At 39.8% G+C, this 16230-nt stretch overlaps 1 protein-coding gene across 2 annotated transcripts in view; it reads left to right on the forward strand.

The window, feature by feature from the left end:
* The window catches only part of AXDND1 (axonemal dynein light chain domain containing 1), a 40937-nt gene extending 24933 nt beyond the window's left edge, over positions 1 to 16004 (forward strand). Inside the window, exons 15-26 of one of the 2 annotated variants that reach the window (XM_038758246.1) lie at positions 50 to 125; positions 867 to 1101; positions 1241 to 1454; positions 1846 to 1939; positions 3399 to 3607; positions 5429 to 5519; positions 8092 to 8202; positions 9026 to 9160; positions 9637 to 9765; positions 11867 to 11958; positions 13127 to 13320; positions 15745 to 16004. In XM_038758246.1, the coding sequence (XP_038614174.1) occupies positions 50 to 125; positions 867 to 1101; positions 1241 to 1454; positions 1846 to 1939; positions 3399 to 3607; positions 5429 to 5519; positions 8092 to 8202; positions 9026 to 9160; positions 9637 to 9765; positions 11867 to 11958; positions 13127 to 13320; positions 15745 to 15854 (1690 nt within the window). In that variant the 3' untranslated portion in view covers positions 15855 to 16004. Of the gene's footprint in view, positions 1 to 49; positions 126 to 866; positions 1102 to 1240; positions 1455 to 1845; positions 1940 to 3398; positions 3608 to 5428; positions 5520 to 8091; positions 8203 to 9025; positions 9161 to 9636; positions 9766 to 11866; positions 11959 to 13126; positions 13321 to 15744 lie in introns of those variants that run through there. The other variant, XM_038758247.1, reaches the window with a different exon arrangement.
* Positions 16005 to 16230: the final 226 nt, after the last annotated feature.

Below are 16230 nucleotides of genomic sequence, written 5' to 3' on the forward strand. Positions count from 1 at the left end.
TCTTGACTCATATACCCTCTCATACGAATTCCTCTTCCCACTTCTCTAGTGTGAAGGAACAGTTAATTTCTCTCAAGGAAAATATTTCGAATAATATCCTAGAGGACTTCAAGACCTGGGAAAATGTAAGCTGGTCTCTGTTCAATTCTCTTTTCATTCCAAACTAGTATTTTTCTAAATATAGGTTAAGAAAATCTAACTTCTCTTCAGTTTTTCTGAACATTTACATTATTAAAGTGCACTTGAGCTGATTTAGAAATCCTTCCTAATTTTTGCTTTGGTTAACAATGAGACAGTTCATTTGTGTGATGTGTTGAAATGATCTCCACTGCTAATAAAAATGACATGTATTTTGGGAAGTTTTATCTAAAAGGTTTGTTCATTTTTTTAAAACAACCATAAACATTTTTTTTCTGGGATATTCCCCTTTTCCCTATTCTAAAGAATTGGGTATCTGGTACCCATGGTCAGCATGTGCTCATCTTTTTTTTTTTCTTCCAAAATAAAATTCTTACTTCAAAACTAAGATTTGGTTATTGTTAAGACTGACTTTGTAATTCAGTATCCTAAATTAAGCATAGCTGCCTTCGCTAAATTTCTGTGGTGTTGTGAGTTCATTTAGCCTTAAAACCTGATAATTAGCCTCTGAATTACTTTTTGTTTAACCCCCGCAAATCCATACCCTACAAATTAGGTCCTTGTAGTAGTAGTTTATTGAGTGCAATGCACTGTACTAAGTACTTGGGAAAGTACAACAGAAGCAAGAGATACATTCCTGCCCATCAGGAGCTTGCCCTCAGAAGAGCCTCATCAGAAAATCTATAGTGGATGATAACTGATTTTTTTATTTTTTTTTCTGTTGTTAGATGCTGAGTGAGGATACACAACAGTTTGGAGGAGATCAACTATTAGAGAAGTTAGAGACCCTTAAGGTTGCTAATAATTTGCAGAAAAAGTGGACGGATGTGGGGCTATCTATGCTCCTCCGGCATAAGAGTCTTGATGGGGAGATGCCACCAGAGCTGCAACTCATGGAGGATATAAACCTCAATACTACTAAACTTTGTGAAGAATATGATTTAAGAGTATCTGGGGAGAATGGTAAGAAATCATCAAAGAATAATGTATTTTACCAACAAAAAAAAGTTCTGATATGAATGTCGCTTAATTGTGGTGACCGTTTTACTTTTAGAAATCCCAGAACATCTCCACTTGTTTTTTCATTTGCTGGTTTTCATAGGGCTGGCCAAGATTTTTCCAAGTTTAAACAATTGTTTAGAAACCTGGGTGTTGAAGATGGAAGCCGGCCAACAACGGACTAGAATGTCTCATGCTGATTGGGTATCCCTGTATCAAAATCTTCCTGAAATGTTGTCACAGCTGAATGAGCTGCTAGTGACTGTGGGCAGTGCCCAGAAATTTGCAGATCGAAACAAGGAAGTTCCTCATGTCCCGTAAGTACCCCATCTAAATAATCTGTTTGGCATTTTGGTTAATTTTTCCGTTCACATTTGGAAGATGAAACGGGGCGGGGGGGCGGGTAAATAAGAATGAACCAAGATTTGACAGTGGTAAACCAATATTAAGTGCTAAATTTAAATAACTTTAAAAAGTGAAAATTTTGACTTTAATTGCTTGAAGTCATCAATTCTCTTCTGCCCGACTTCATCAAATCAGTGCTACCTCTCCTTTCACTTGATAAATGGGTGAGAAAGAGTATGGATAGTGGAGGTGTGGTTGTTGGGGGTGTGTGTTTGTGATATAAGAAATCATTTATCTTTTTAGTTGATAGGTACTTAGATCCAGATTAAGACACTTGATTATTTCTTTTGATATTTCCTTCAGAGTGGTCCAAGCTAATGTGTTTAACATGATTCAACAGTGGATTTTAACTATGACTAGTGGGACTGAAAAAGACAACATTGAACTTCATCAGCAAGTATGTAGTAATAAGTAGGAGAGTCCTCTAGACTGTAAACTAGTTGTGGGCAGGGAATGGGCCCACCAATTCTGTTATATTGTACTCTCCCAAGTGCTTAGTACAGTGTTCTGCATACAGTAAGAGCTCAAAAATACAATTGATTGATAGGAATGAAGCTCACAAGTCCTGGAGGGTTTTTTATGCTTATATCTTCCTTGAATTTAGGCTGTTAAGATGAACTGTTAGGGGCACCTAGCAAGCCTATTTAGGTGAGCCCAAGGCCATCCAAACATCATGATCCTCTCTCATCTCTGTGGTATTCTGCTCAGGTTTTTTTTTTTTTAAAACAAACTGGACCAGCAAAGTTGCAGAGTGGAGCACACGGTCACAACTAGGGCCAGAAGGAGCATGAGGGGATGAGCTTTGACTAAATGATCCCATTGTGTTTTATGGACTTAATCTGATACTAATAAGCACACATATTAATAAACATGACATGATTGACAGAAGAATAAAAACAAAAAAGGCAGTATACGTCAAACTGGGGCCGAAACATATAAACAAAATTAATATGAATATGTACAAGAACGTAGAGAAGCAGTGTGGGAAAGCGTGGGTCTGGGGGTTGGGAGACCCAGGTTTTAATCCCAGTTTTGCCATTGGCTTGCTGTGTGATCTTGGGGAAGTCATTTAATTTCTCTGTACCTCAATTTCCTTATCTGCAAAATGGGAATAAGATTCCTGTTCTCTGCATTTCTTAGGCTGTGAGGCCCTTACGGGTCAAAGAGTGGGTCTGATCTGATTATCTTGTGTCTACCCCAGCATTTACCCAAGCCCAGTATTTGGGACTTAATAAATGCTTCATAAACTTCATTTTTTTAAAGAAAACAATAGCTCTGAAGAATTCCTGGAGTGATTGAATTGTTTTTAATCAAGGATTCATTGGGGATAGTTTCGCACAAGATATGGGTTTTTGATAGAATTTTGGAAAAGAGGAAGAATACCTTTGACCTGGAACACCCTCCTTCTTCATATCTGACAGTGACTCTTCCCCTGCTTTCAAAGCCTTATTGAAGGCACACCTCCTCCAAGAAACCTTCCCTGACTAAGCTCTCCCTTCCTCTTCTCCCACTCCTTTCTATGTCACCCTGAGTTGCTCCCTTTATTCATCCTTTCTCCCAGCCCTGCAGCACTTATGTACATATCTGCAATTTATTTATACTGATATTGGTCTCCCCGCCCAGAATGTATGCTTGATGTGGGCAGGGAATACTTCTGTTTATTGTTGCATTGTACTCTCCCAAGCACTTAGCACAGTGTTCTGCACCCAGTAAGCACTCACTAAATACAATTGACTGACTGACTGACTAGAGGTACTTTAATGCTACTAAAATCAGAATTTTGGTCTAATAGTCATGCAGTGTGGCTTTAACTGGGTGTTCTTCAAATGGCTCTCTTTTAATATTTATTTCTTCAGGTTACAGAACTGCATACAACCATGGTCCACTGGATGGTGAATCTGCTTATCATAATAGTACCCAACCACATTGAAAAGGACTCTCTCCCCAAAACTGAATTAGATATCTCAGAGGAGAAAGAGTCTTACGATGTAGGCATCTCAAAACTGGAGCTGGAGGCCATTGATCTGGCTAAAAGCCTGAGCAAATTCTCCAACTACATGATGAGGTGAAGTTCTCTTTTTATCATATATTTTTAGATTTCTTTCTGCCCTTGTGGGAAAAAAAATGTGTAAAGTTGTGATAATGGTAGATATTTCAGTCAAATAAGAAAGGTTAGCCGCAGTCTTACAATTTCTGGGGAAGAGGTGAGGACCAAGAACCTACACCAGGTATTGATTATAATAATGGGGGTTTGGGTAGCATCACCCACACTCTTAGCCTTGCCAGCAGTGTTGCACTGAGGCAGGGGTGCCGCACCTTGTGAAGTGCATACAAGAGTTTTCATGCACAACCTATTTACTCCATAAGTGGCCACAGCATAGTAGTGGTAAGATATTTGTGAGCCTTTTAAGACATTTGGACCTCAATTTGGGGCTTAAAAATGTGAAACAGCAGCTTCCAGTTAGAAATGACTTGTAAAAATAAAGGGACCAAAAGAGAGGAGTGAAAAACCAACTTAGAGCAGGAAGGAAATATTTTGGGAGAACTAAGACCTTTTTGACTTCTATGACCACGACTGTTAGCCTTGGCCAATGTATGTGAACCTATAGCACTGTACTAAGCGCTGGGGTAGATACAAGATAATCACGTCAGACACAGTCCCTGTCCCACATGGGGCTCACAGACTAATCAATCAATCAATCGTATTTATTGAGTGCTTACTGTGTGCAGAGCACTGTACTAAGTGCTTGGGAAGTACAAGTTGGCAACTTATAGAGACGGTCCCTACCCAACTGTGGGCTCACAGTCTAGACTAAGAGAGAGGATGAACAGGTTTTGAATCCACGGTTTACAGATGAAGAAACTGAGGCACAGGGAAGTTGAGCTCACACAACAGGCAAATGGGATTAGAACCCATGTCTTCTGACTCCTGGGCACCTGTTCTTTCCAGTAGGCCACACTGCTTCCCATCCATATAGGTACCAGCTTTTCATTTTTAGTGTGGGGTTGAATGGAGGCTGAGACCTTAGGGGAAGTAGTGACTGGGAGGGGACAGGTGTCAAAGAGCTACAGGTCCAGAAAGCCACTGTTTTGCATCTTTTCAGTACTGGTTGGAATTTGTAGATTTTGTTAGAGTCCTGGGATAAGCATTCAGCTCAAAAAGCACTGGAGACATCTGCCCGCCCCCACCCCCGTCCCACTTGGAGCATGTACCTAACTGTGAGATTAAAGAATAAAGTACACTGTAAATGAAAGCTTTTGATGAGAATTTACTCTGAATTATTTGCAAACAGATTTCATTTTGAAAATACTCATCCTCACTTGCCTTGAAGATCAAGAAGGTTAAAATAAAGATTAGGAGAAGGTCCAGTGACAAAGCTAACATCTTTTACCAAGGACCTCTGTGGAGTGGCATGCTCAGCCACTGAAGTACCTCTCAAGCAAAGAAAATTATAAAGTGGTTGGGTTCCCTTCGTATAGAAATTATGAAATAAAGCACAGTAACCCCAACTCAGAGCACAGGCCTGGGAGTTAGAAGGACCTGCGTTCTAATTCTGGCTCTGTCACTTGTCTGCTGTGACCTTGGCCAAGTCCCTTCACTTCTCTGGGCCTCAGTTACCTCATCTATAAAATGGAGATTAAGACTGTGAGACCCATGTGGGACAGGGACGGTGTCGAACCTGGTTAGCTTGTATCTACCCTAGCACTTAGAACAGTACTTGACACATAGTAAACACTTAACAAATACCATTATTATTGTTATTATTATTAATAATAATAAAATGTAGTAATCCCTCCGTGCCCTATTGCTTTTTGTAATCCATTTGCCATGATGTGTCTTTGAGGACCTTGCTGACAGTTGGAGAATATTGTTGTGTTTCCCCAGCTGCTGCAATGATATGGTGACAACACTCACTCTGAAGGAAATAGCCTTGACAGATTCTGATTATTATCTGAAGGAGCTGAAGAAAATTAAGGTAATTGTTTCTTGTTCTCTTTATTTGTTCCCTAAGCCAACTTCAATCTCTGTTGCATATATTGCAATTACAGGATGATGGGAAGAGGAAGTCACTTTCCCAGAGGAAATAAGGAAGATCCTCATAAAAACCAAGCAAAATATTGGGAGACAGTAGGAAATCATACTTCCAAATCAATCAACTGTATTTACTGAGCACTTACTCTGTGCAGAGCCCTGAACTAAGCTCTCCAAATGTTACTTTCCTCCAAAGCAAACTCAGTAGTAGAGTTTCAGTAATGCTAGGTGGTGAAATAATCATCAACTGCCCCCAGTTCTTCTATCAGCGCTTAGAACAGTGCTTTGCACATAGTAAGCGCTTAATAAATGCTATTATTATTATTACAAACTTTGCATAAGGAAAACTTGTGCTGCATATATGCCCCCATGCAGTTTCTTCAGTGAAACAACACACCTAGCCCCAAAAGACTCACTCGGAAGAACGCTCTCTAATTCCGTAACCCCATTCTAGTCGAAACATATTGAAAGCACACGTTATGGTAGAACTGAGTGTGTCAGCACTTTAAATGAGATTCATTTTATTTTTTAATCTGCTCAGATTATTTTCTTTCCCTTTTTCAAACTTATTAGGCCACTTCATTCTCTATCTGGATTGTGTTTTTGCCTAAAATTTAGTCTTAATCGAATATTTGTTACTGTGAATGGGTAATGGGCTTTCTCATTCTCCTCAGGTAATGGAAAATAGTTCTGGACTGACGTGCTGTTTTTGATTAACTGTACAATGGCAACACATAAATGGGCTGTTCCATAAATAGCTCGTATCTAAAAGTTTTCTGAATAATAAAATCCTTAGTGGTGCATGCTTAAAAAGGGGCTCTGATGTCCAAAGTAAACTTGCTTAAAAGCTCTTGGCATATTAAAGTCACCTTGATTACAGTGAAGATTTCCCAAATATTTGCTCTTTTATGCTCGAATGCAATTTGAAAGCCTATGTTCTGGGCTGGAACTCCCTCCCCCTTCATATATGACAGATCACCACTCTCCCTACCTTCAAAACATTATTAAAATCCCAGCTCCAGGCGGCCTTTCCCATCTAAATCCTCATCTCCCCTTCTTCCTCTCCCTTCTGCATCATTTATGCACTTGAATCTATACCCTTTAATTGCTTGATAGTCTCTACAGCATGTATGTACATAACTGCAATTTATTTTAATGTCTGTCTCCCACTGTAGACTCTAGGCTTATTATGGACAGAGAACGTGTATACCACCTATGTTAAATTGTACTCTCCCAGGACTTTTCACCCAGTAAATGCTCAGTAAATACAATTGATTGATTGACTGATGGAAGTGGTTGCGGGAGGACTAGAGCCCGATTCTTTTGATTTGGCAAATCTACCTCTCCAGCTGAAGAATAAGGTCACAACCTTGTATTTGTAGGCTCTTAGTCACTCCTAATACATGATTGCACTTGGATCTGTACCTTTGGGCCCTTGGTATTCACCCCACCCTCAGCAGCACACATAATTATAACTTAAAGCTCATGAATAAATGAAGCACCACAAATGGCTTAGTGGAAAGAGCACGGGTTGGGAGTCAGAGGACATGGATTCTAATCCCGGCTCCTCCACGTGTCTGCTGTGTGATCTTGGGCAAGCCACTTTCATTCATTCATTCAATCGTATTTATTGAGTGTTACTGTATGCAGAGCACTGTACTAAGCACTTGGAAAGTACAATTCAGAAATAGAGAGAGATAATCCCTGCCCACACTGGGCTTACAGTCTAGAAGGGGGGAGACAGACATCAAAGAAAGTAAGCATCAATATAAATAAATAGAATTATAGATCTATACAAATCAAAACAAGTAAACAGGGATCAATATAAAGCCGCTTAACTTCTCTGTGCCTCAGTTACTTCATCTCTAAAATGGGGATTAAAACTGTGAGCCCCCAATGAGACAACCCGATTACCTTGTATCTACCCCAGCGCTTAGAACAGTGCTTGGCATATAGTAAGTGCTTAACAAATACTATAATTCTTCTTATTATTGTTATCCATATTTTATTTATTTTAATGTCTGTCTCCGCCTCTAGACTGTAAGCTTCTTGTGGGAATGGCATATGTCTACCAACCTTGTTTTATTGTACTCTCCCAAGTGCTTAATACAGTATTCTGCTTATGGTAAACGCCCAATAAATACCACTGATTGATGATTAAGATGTTAAATCACCATGATTGATACCTATAAAACAACATTACAACTCAATTCTGCCAAAACACGTTTTCACTAGACATTTTGGAGAGACCATGACAGTAGAAACAGTAATGTTCCAGGATCCTAATTCAGAGCTACCTGATGTATAAAGTTATTTGGCCAAAATTAAAGAGTTGTTGAATACATCATTCAATTTAAAGGACTTGTGTTATTTGAATATTTCTTAATAATGAAATGTTTCAAGTAGAATTTTTTTATAAAAAATTTTCTTCATTTGATGGTCAAGAGGCACATCGCAGCACGTGGATAAAGTCTTGAGCTTCTCATAGGGTAGACTGTCTCCCTGTTCTCTCCCAGGTAGAGTGTTTGAATTGGATTAACACCTGCAATCTCCTCCTTTCTGAGATCAAAGGCAGGGGAGTGACTTTATTATCACCAGAAGAGCTGGAAAATCTTCTTGGACAAGAGGTACTTAAATCAGACCTTAGTGTTTGATAAGAGATCTCCATTTTTATTTTGGGTGGGATAACCAAGTATAATAGAATAAATTATACTAAACCAAGAAAACTTGAATTTGATTTGATTTAGATTGGGATTCTGTGCCAAACTTTCTGCTCTAAGAAAATTGCTAGTTGTTAGTCTTAGATATTAGAATCATAAATCTCATTTAAATAAGAAATTATTCTTCATTTCCTAGAGTATTACTTTGTGGATTTTTATTGGTTGATAAAATGAGAAAGAGTTGTTGGAGGAGGTGAGCTTTTAGAAGGGCTTGGAATGTGAGAGTGCTCTGGGGAGGAATTCAGAATTCTACGTGTTTCAGAATTGATATGCATGAGAAGATAACTTGCTACAAAATCAGTGACAAGCCCGGCTCAGACTATATTAAAATGAGTATTGTTTACTCTAATCCTTGACATATTTGCTATGGCCAGAGAATAGATAGTATAACGTTTTAAAGCAGGTATCAGCTCTACTTTGAAGTGTGACGCCTGCATAATTGTTGCATTTATGACATCAGGATCAGACTCTGTCTACGCAACAGGGGTGTCAGTCTATTGTGAGCTACCAGTCCATTGTGTTAAACTTCTGGAGATTAGTAACATCCTGTGTGATATTACTAAGGGATGCATTTAGAGGCAGAGGCCCTCTGCCCCTCTCCTCCCCTCCTCCCCCCTCTGAAAAAATGCAGGTGTGACGGGTTACCCACAGGCTACCAAGCAAATGACCAAATGTCTCCAGATTAAGGGCTGGCCTATTAGTAATATAATGTAATATTGTTTTACTTTAGCTCTCTCCAGAAGAGACCCAATGCCAAAATGAATCTACTGATGCTAGTGAGGAATTCTCTTATGATTTAGTAGACATCAGAGGACAGAGTTTCATGGATAAGAAGTCTGAAGGTGAAGGGGAGTCAGTGGCAGAGGTAAGGACTTGTTGTTCAAAAATGTCTTTTTTAGTAATTTCTGTTTTGAAGCAGTGTGGCCTCGTGGAAAGGCCACAGGTCTGGGAGTCAGAGGCCCTGGGTTCTAATCCTGGTTCTGCCACTTACCTGCTGGGTGACCCTGGGCAAGTCACCTAACTTCTCTGTGCCTCAGTTCCTTCATCTGCAAAATGGGGATTCAATACCTGTTCTCCCTCCTACTTAGACTGTAAGCCCCAGGTGGGATCTGATCATGTTGTATCTATCCCAACACTTAGTTCAATGCTTGGCTCATAGTAAGCACTTAACAAATACTATGATTATGGTGATAACAATAATTTGCCATTGGCCAGCATGCCATGAACTCTGGAACTATTGTATAAACCAAGACTTTGCAGATGACTGGAGCTGAAATCCCCTCTGGCACCCTGCTGGTCTAGAACCCATTAAAAACGGCTTCTTTCATTTTCTTTCTACAGGACACTTCACCCCCTGACTCCAGAAGAGAAAGTAGGAAAATGACCAAAGAAGAGTTTATTAGATATGTAGGGCCAGATCTAAATGTCCACTCAAAGCCTCTGATGGGAGAGCAAGTGCCAGTTACAGGGGTATGTACCTTCATTATGAATGAACCCGCTTTGCTCAGGATTACTTGAGTGAATTCATCCTTTAATGAAAAAGGCCTGGGCCCTTGAAAGCTTAGATTTTTATCCTCTGGTCACCAGGACCTCTTAATCATTACTTGCTTTTCCAGGTTCCCCCCAACATCACTCCTTTAGCCTCCCTAAACTTAGAAGCTACTTTGCTTGTCATCTTCCTTCTCACCAACAGTATTTATTGAGGGCCTAATAATGGGCAAAGCATTGTACTTAAGTACTGAAGGCATTTGCCGCAAGTAAATGACATGGTACCTGTTTTACCCGAGAGACCCTTAAATTGTTTCTCCAGGACCACCTTTCTTTTTAAACCTGAGTCTCATTCCTGCTCTGATTTTTAAACGTTCTTCTTGAGAAACCTCCTTCTTAGTCTTCCTTCCTCTTTCTCACCCCCAACTTCTCTGACCACCCACCACTTGCTCTATAGGTACTACAATAGTGTGGATATATTAGAGGGTACTCGAGCCTAAATTTCATTGCCAGAATCTTCTAGGCCTGCCTTACCCGAACTAGACTTCTCTGGATATCCTGGGACAACTGCTTGGTCTTCTGCTACCCATGTGTCCAGATGCCTGATTACCTGGAATCCATCCCAGTTCATGGTAGCTTCCCTGAAGAAAAGTGGAAAATTTTAGTGTTGTGGAAAATCATTTTCTGGAAGTCCCTTGCTCTAGCACAATCATTATCAACCACTATCACCTACTGGAGGTGGAGAACTTAACTAGGCACTCAGGGGACAAAAAAAAGAAGTGGAAAACATGATTCTTGCCTTTAAGGAGGTGTATATTGTATTCTGTTGTATAAAGCAAGTTGACATAAATCAATGAAACAATGGCTGTAGAAGAGTAAGTATAAATGAGCACAGAAATCACTAACAGGTGCAGGCGTGTTGAGATGACTAAGGGCCTGGCACGACCAGAAAGGTGGGGGCATTTGTGAATGGCTCCTAGGGGAGGTGGCTTATTTTAAAAATGCTCTTATTCCAATTGCCAAGGCTGCAGCTGGCACAACTGTGGCTCTTGATACTGAATCCCATGCTAAAATCCACTTCTCTAAATAGCATCCCTAGTTATTCATTCATTCATTCATTCAATGGTATTTACTGAGCGCTTACTGTGTGCAGAGCACTGTAGTAAGCGCTTGGGAAGTACAAATCAGCGCTTGCCCGAGAGGCTCATCTGGGACATAGGAGACTTCAGATTGATGGCAGCATTAGCAGAAAAGGAGAGTGCATGACTGGGACTGAAAGAAGGAGAGAGGGAAAGTAGGGATCGAAGTGAAAATTTGTAACAAAAATTTAAGATCCTAATCCCTCCCACTTTCCTCCGCTTTCTACTAGAGAAAGGCAGTTTGGTCTGTTGGAGTTTTGGACTGGGCGGCCAGGCTTGAATCATCTTCTTGCCTCAGCTGATACACAGTGTGTTTGTGGACAGTTTACTCTCTTTGTGTCTGATTCTCCTTCCAAAATGGAAAGATTGCCACCTATCTACTTTTCTAGAGGATATATAAGGAAATACCTTTGTATCCTGGAAGACATGGAATTTATATAAAACATTCTTTCTCTTTTGCCAAGGAAAATGTTTAGTAAATTACAATGGGAATAGTAATGGGCAAAGATAAGTCCACCAAAGATAGCGAGCTTTCAAATTTGCTTGGAATTTGATTAATTTATCAATTCAGTTGTGTTTATTGAGTGCTTACTGTGTGCAGGGCACTGTACTAAGTGCTTGGAAAGTACAAATTGGCAACATCTTTGTAGACTGTCAATCTGTAGTATTCCTTCCCTTTCTAGTTTCCTTGTTACAGGGTCTGTAGTCGTCCAGCTTTTCATCTTGGCCTGAAACAGAGTGAAATGGGATTATTCCAAAAAACCTAGTCCATGCTGCTACCTCTCTCCGTATATATCCCTCTAGACCGTAAGGTCCTTTTTGGGCAGGGAACCCATCTACCCAAGTCTGTTGTATTGGATTCTTCCGAGTGGTTAGCACAGTGCTCTCCCCATAGTAAATAGTCAGTGTCACTGATTGATTCAAACATGTTTTTCTTTTCTTAGAAAGGAATGGTTGCTAGCATTGCATCCACCCGCCAGGACAAAAATAAATTTGATGTACTGACAGTTATTGAACATCTTCAAATGAAGCTCTTGTAAGTACTGAGCAGTGTCATTGGGAATAAGGGAAGAGAAGGGCAGGTATGAGCCTTGTTGGGTGTGTGCTAATGTAGGCAAGATAAAACTTTAAATGCAATTCTGCCCAGACCCTGGATCCCTACCTTTGAGCCCTTTGTAAACTAGATTAGGCAGTGAGAATTCAGAGCAAAAGAGAATCCAGAATAGATTTGGGCATTTGATATTCACCCCACCCTTCACCCTACAGCACTTAAGTGCATATCTTTACATAAAATATTGTAAATTATTTATATTAAAGTCCATCTCCCCATCTAGACAGTAAACTTATTGTGGGCAGGGAATGTGTCAGCCAATTCTGTTGTAGTGTACTCTCCCAGTAAGTGCTCAGTAAATACCATTGATGATGATGATGATGATGACATCTAAGGAAAAGTCTCCAGATCCATCTGAATTGGGTGAAGTGGGGGAATCCAGGTGCATCCTAGTTCTCCTGCAGCCCTGAATTCTCCACAGGAGACATGTCCCATCTGACATAAAGGACTGAAAGGAACCTGGGATCAGTCTGGATCCCTTAGGGTTACTAGGGGAAGACGTGAATGTCGGTTGTTTGCCATTCATGGTTACAACCCTTCTACCAGAAGGCATCACCCACAAACCGGTGAGGTATAACTCTTGCTATTGCATTTGATCACAGCAATTAACAAATAATAATAATAATAATTTGATAGCATTTATTAAGCACTTACTATGTGCAAAGCACTGTTCTAAGCACTGGGGAGGTTACTAGGTGATCAGGTTGTCCCATGGGGGGCTCACAGTCTTAATCCCCATTTTGCAGATGAAGTAACTGAGGCACAGAGAAGAATAATAATAATAATAATGGCTCACAGCTACTCTTTAGGTTCAGGGTTGGAATACATATTGGTAGGCCAGTTATATCCCGGGATACCAAGATGCTGGGCGGAGCTTTCAGGGAAAAGGATTTGGGGAATTAGTAACATCCTGCGTGATACCACCCAGTGCTAGGCTAGAGGTGTTGTTGCTCTGCTCCCTTCTCTTGGAAAAATGCAAAAAGTGAAACGTATTGCTCTGGCCATCAAGGAAATGCTTAATGTCCTAAGGTAATCTGATCTTACTTAGGCTGTTTTGTATTTAATTGTGTCTCTGGGGTTTTGCCTCTGTCAGGGAATCTGAAACCCGAGCTCAAGTTGCAGAGGAGGCATTAGAAAGTCTGAATGAGCAGCTGAATGATGTTCTCATATTAAATAAAGACCTGCAGATGCAGCTGGAGGAAAGACATGATGTCCAGGAAGAAGAAGAAGGAGAAGAAGAAGAACAACAAAAACAAGAAGAACCAACTTCATCAACAGCAAAGACAAGTGAGCTTCCACTTCTACCGTTTTTAGGTGGTAAATGTGACTCAGAATTTGTATGTCCTGTAAATTTTCTAGAAGGGTACCATGTCCTCCGTGCCATTCTTCAGGCTCACACTGGGATTCCCAGAAATTTCTTGAGTGCTTTTCTCTATGGTATTGAGTATAAATTTAATATCTGAATTATCAGTTTCTCCAAAGAAGAAGCCTCCTAGGTGCCTTTGGTTTCAGGGACTCATTCCTAATTTTATCCATCTGTTCCAAGGTGCAATTTGTTCCTGGAACAATCCCCATTTTTTTTTACCGATAATCAGGATATCATCCTGAAGAGCATAGAAAACCAAGCAGTGTCAGCACTATATGAGTGTGAGGGAAAAGTTAGGAATGCCAATGTTGAGGAACACTTCCCTCCCCTTCTCAAAAATCTCCAGTGGCCCCATCACATCTTGTTTAAAACTAGAGCTTCCAAGGCTCTTCATCACCTGACTCCCAATTCTGTAATGATGATGGAGTCTCCCACCAGGAACAAAAGGTGAGCCTTGGACCTGCGACCTCAGGACTGAGGATCTGCATGAAAGAATTCATTGTAATGCCAGTGGTGTGCACAGCGACATTTGCATTCTCTCGATCATTGCTCCTGCCAGTCATGTTGCCTCTGGAGCACAGAATGCAAAGAGTAGATGGGCAAGAGAGCAGTACATTGGATAGGATACCTCAAGGCTTTTTATGTGCAGGTCTCACTGATGCCCGAAGTGACCACAACATTAAAGTATGCTGGACCATTGTACTGTGACCTAGAAGACTTTTGTCTTGGTAGTCAATACGGTCTTTACAGCATGACCACATGAGCCAGTTTATTTTGGGGGATTTCTGCTCGGCCCAAAAGGTGGAATTGGGACTAGAGCCTAAGCCTACAGATTCCTAAAGCAGTGCAGTTTCCAGTGACTTTTCCTGCTACATCATGCTCTTCATTTCTTCACAAGCAAATGTCTTAACTACCCCCCCTCTCTCAGCTATTCCCCACCCTGGCATGGAGTACTCTCCTTCCTAAGTTTTGCCATGTCACATCACTCCCCTCCTTTAAAAACCTCTTTAAAAAGTCTCCTCTTCTGGTAGGCATTCTGTTATTAATTCCCTGGTTAATTCCTGGTCATATATTTATTTGTTTTTGACTTGTGTTTTCCCCTTCTCTTATTATCTCATTCTCTTAACTGATACATATTTGTCCATTTGTTTCTGTCTCTTAAGGAAAGGAATTTCATCTTTTACTTCTTTGGTATGTTCCCTAAATGCCCAGAACAGTGTTTAGCAGACATTAGATGGCATTCTGTTATTAATTCCCTGGTTAATTCCTGGCCATATATTTATTTGTTTTTGACTTGTGTTTTCTCCTCCTCTTATTTTCTCATTCTTTTAACTGATACATATTTGTCCATTTGTTTCTGTCTCTTAAGGAAAGGAATTTCATCTTTTACTTCTTTGGTATGTTCCCTAAATGCCCAGAACAGTGTTTAGCAGACATTAGATGGCATTCTGTTATTAATTCCCTGGTTAATTCCTGGCCATATATTTATTTGTTTTTGACTTGTGTTTTCTCCTCCTCTTATTTTCTCATTCTTTTAACTGATACATATTTGTCCATTTGTTTCTGTCTCTTAAGGAAAGGAATTTCATCTTTTACTTCTTTGGTATGTTCCCTAAATGCCCAGAACAGTGTTTAGCAGACATTAGATGGACAGTAAATTCTGCTGGTCCCAAAAGAACACACTGTTCTGTGAGCATCTTTTGTTGTCACTGTCAAAGATTGTTGTCACTGTCAAAGACAGAATCCGGTGATGGGTGGACTACTACGCTGATCCAATGACTTTATGTTCTTATGTAGTTGACTCTGTGACAGCTAACTCTTGGAGAAGAGAGGAATAGGAAGGATTCATTTGCTCCATCTCTCGGGACTATTTGTATTTTTTGAACTATGGAAGGGACAGCTTTTCACCTTAGTAAAGGTTTTCACCTTTCTCCAATTGGTAATCCATCAGTGTGCATCCTCCTTCTCAGCTTTGTACACTGTAGTTCATTGTTAGGCCCTGAATATTGAAGTAGAGTGCATTATTTTTCTTGCATAATTGTAGTTAAAGCCTCCTGAGTTGAACTGAATAAAAAGCTGATAGCCTTATATAAGACTTGTGTTTCTGCTAGATTGCCTCTTGTAGTGAGGGAACTAAATTCTTAGCTTTCTAAAATTTTGAAGTTTGCTTTCACCAATTTTATTTTTATATGTACCCAAGATTTTTTTTTATCTGAAAACTTATTTTTGGAGACAGTAGGCTTATTTTAGGAACTTAAGTCAATTTTTTAAAAAAATCCTTAAAAATGAAAAAATTTTTGTCAAAACATGAGTTGATTGCCTTTAAAATATTTGTGTTTTTTTAGGTAAAACTCAAAAAGGAGAGAGTGTTTCACGCACAAAATCCAAAACCCACGCTCCCCGGACTAAAGCAAGCAACAAAAGTCTCAAATTTAGCAAATCCAAACACAAATGATGATCAAGTTCCAGAAAGTGCCTTTCATTAACATTCAGTTATATTCAAATTTCTTCAGGCCGTTAAACATTTCAAATATGATAGTTCTGTCAGTGGAACTCAAATAGTGGATTTAAAGCTGTGTTGGAGAATAACAACTACTGCATCAAATGGTGTTTTTCCAGTTTTAATTTTTTTTCTTAAAGTCACAGTGATGGAGTGAGTTATTTCAATGACTTCTTAAAGGAAGAAACCAAGTGAAGCACAATTTGTTCAAAAATGTGGTGTTCTTAGTTTATTTCCTAGTAGAGAAATTTCCATATCAAATTGGCCAACTTCAAGAAGAAAATTTCAAGAAAAAAATAAACTTTACTTCCAGTTTCTCAAAGGGGAAACA

This window comes from Tachyglossus aculeatus, chromosome 16, assembly GCF_015852505.1.
Source record: "Tachyglossus aculeatus isolate mTacAcu1 chromosome 16, mTacAcu1.pri, whole genome shotgun sequence".
NCBI lineage: Eukaryota > Metazoa > Chordata > Mammalia > Monotremata > Tachyglossidae > Tachyglossus > Tachyglossus aculeatus.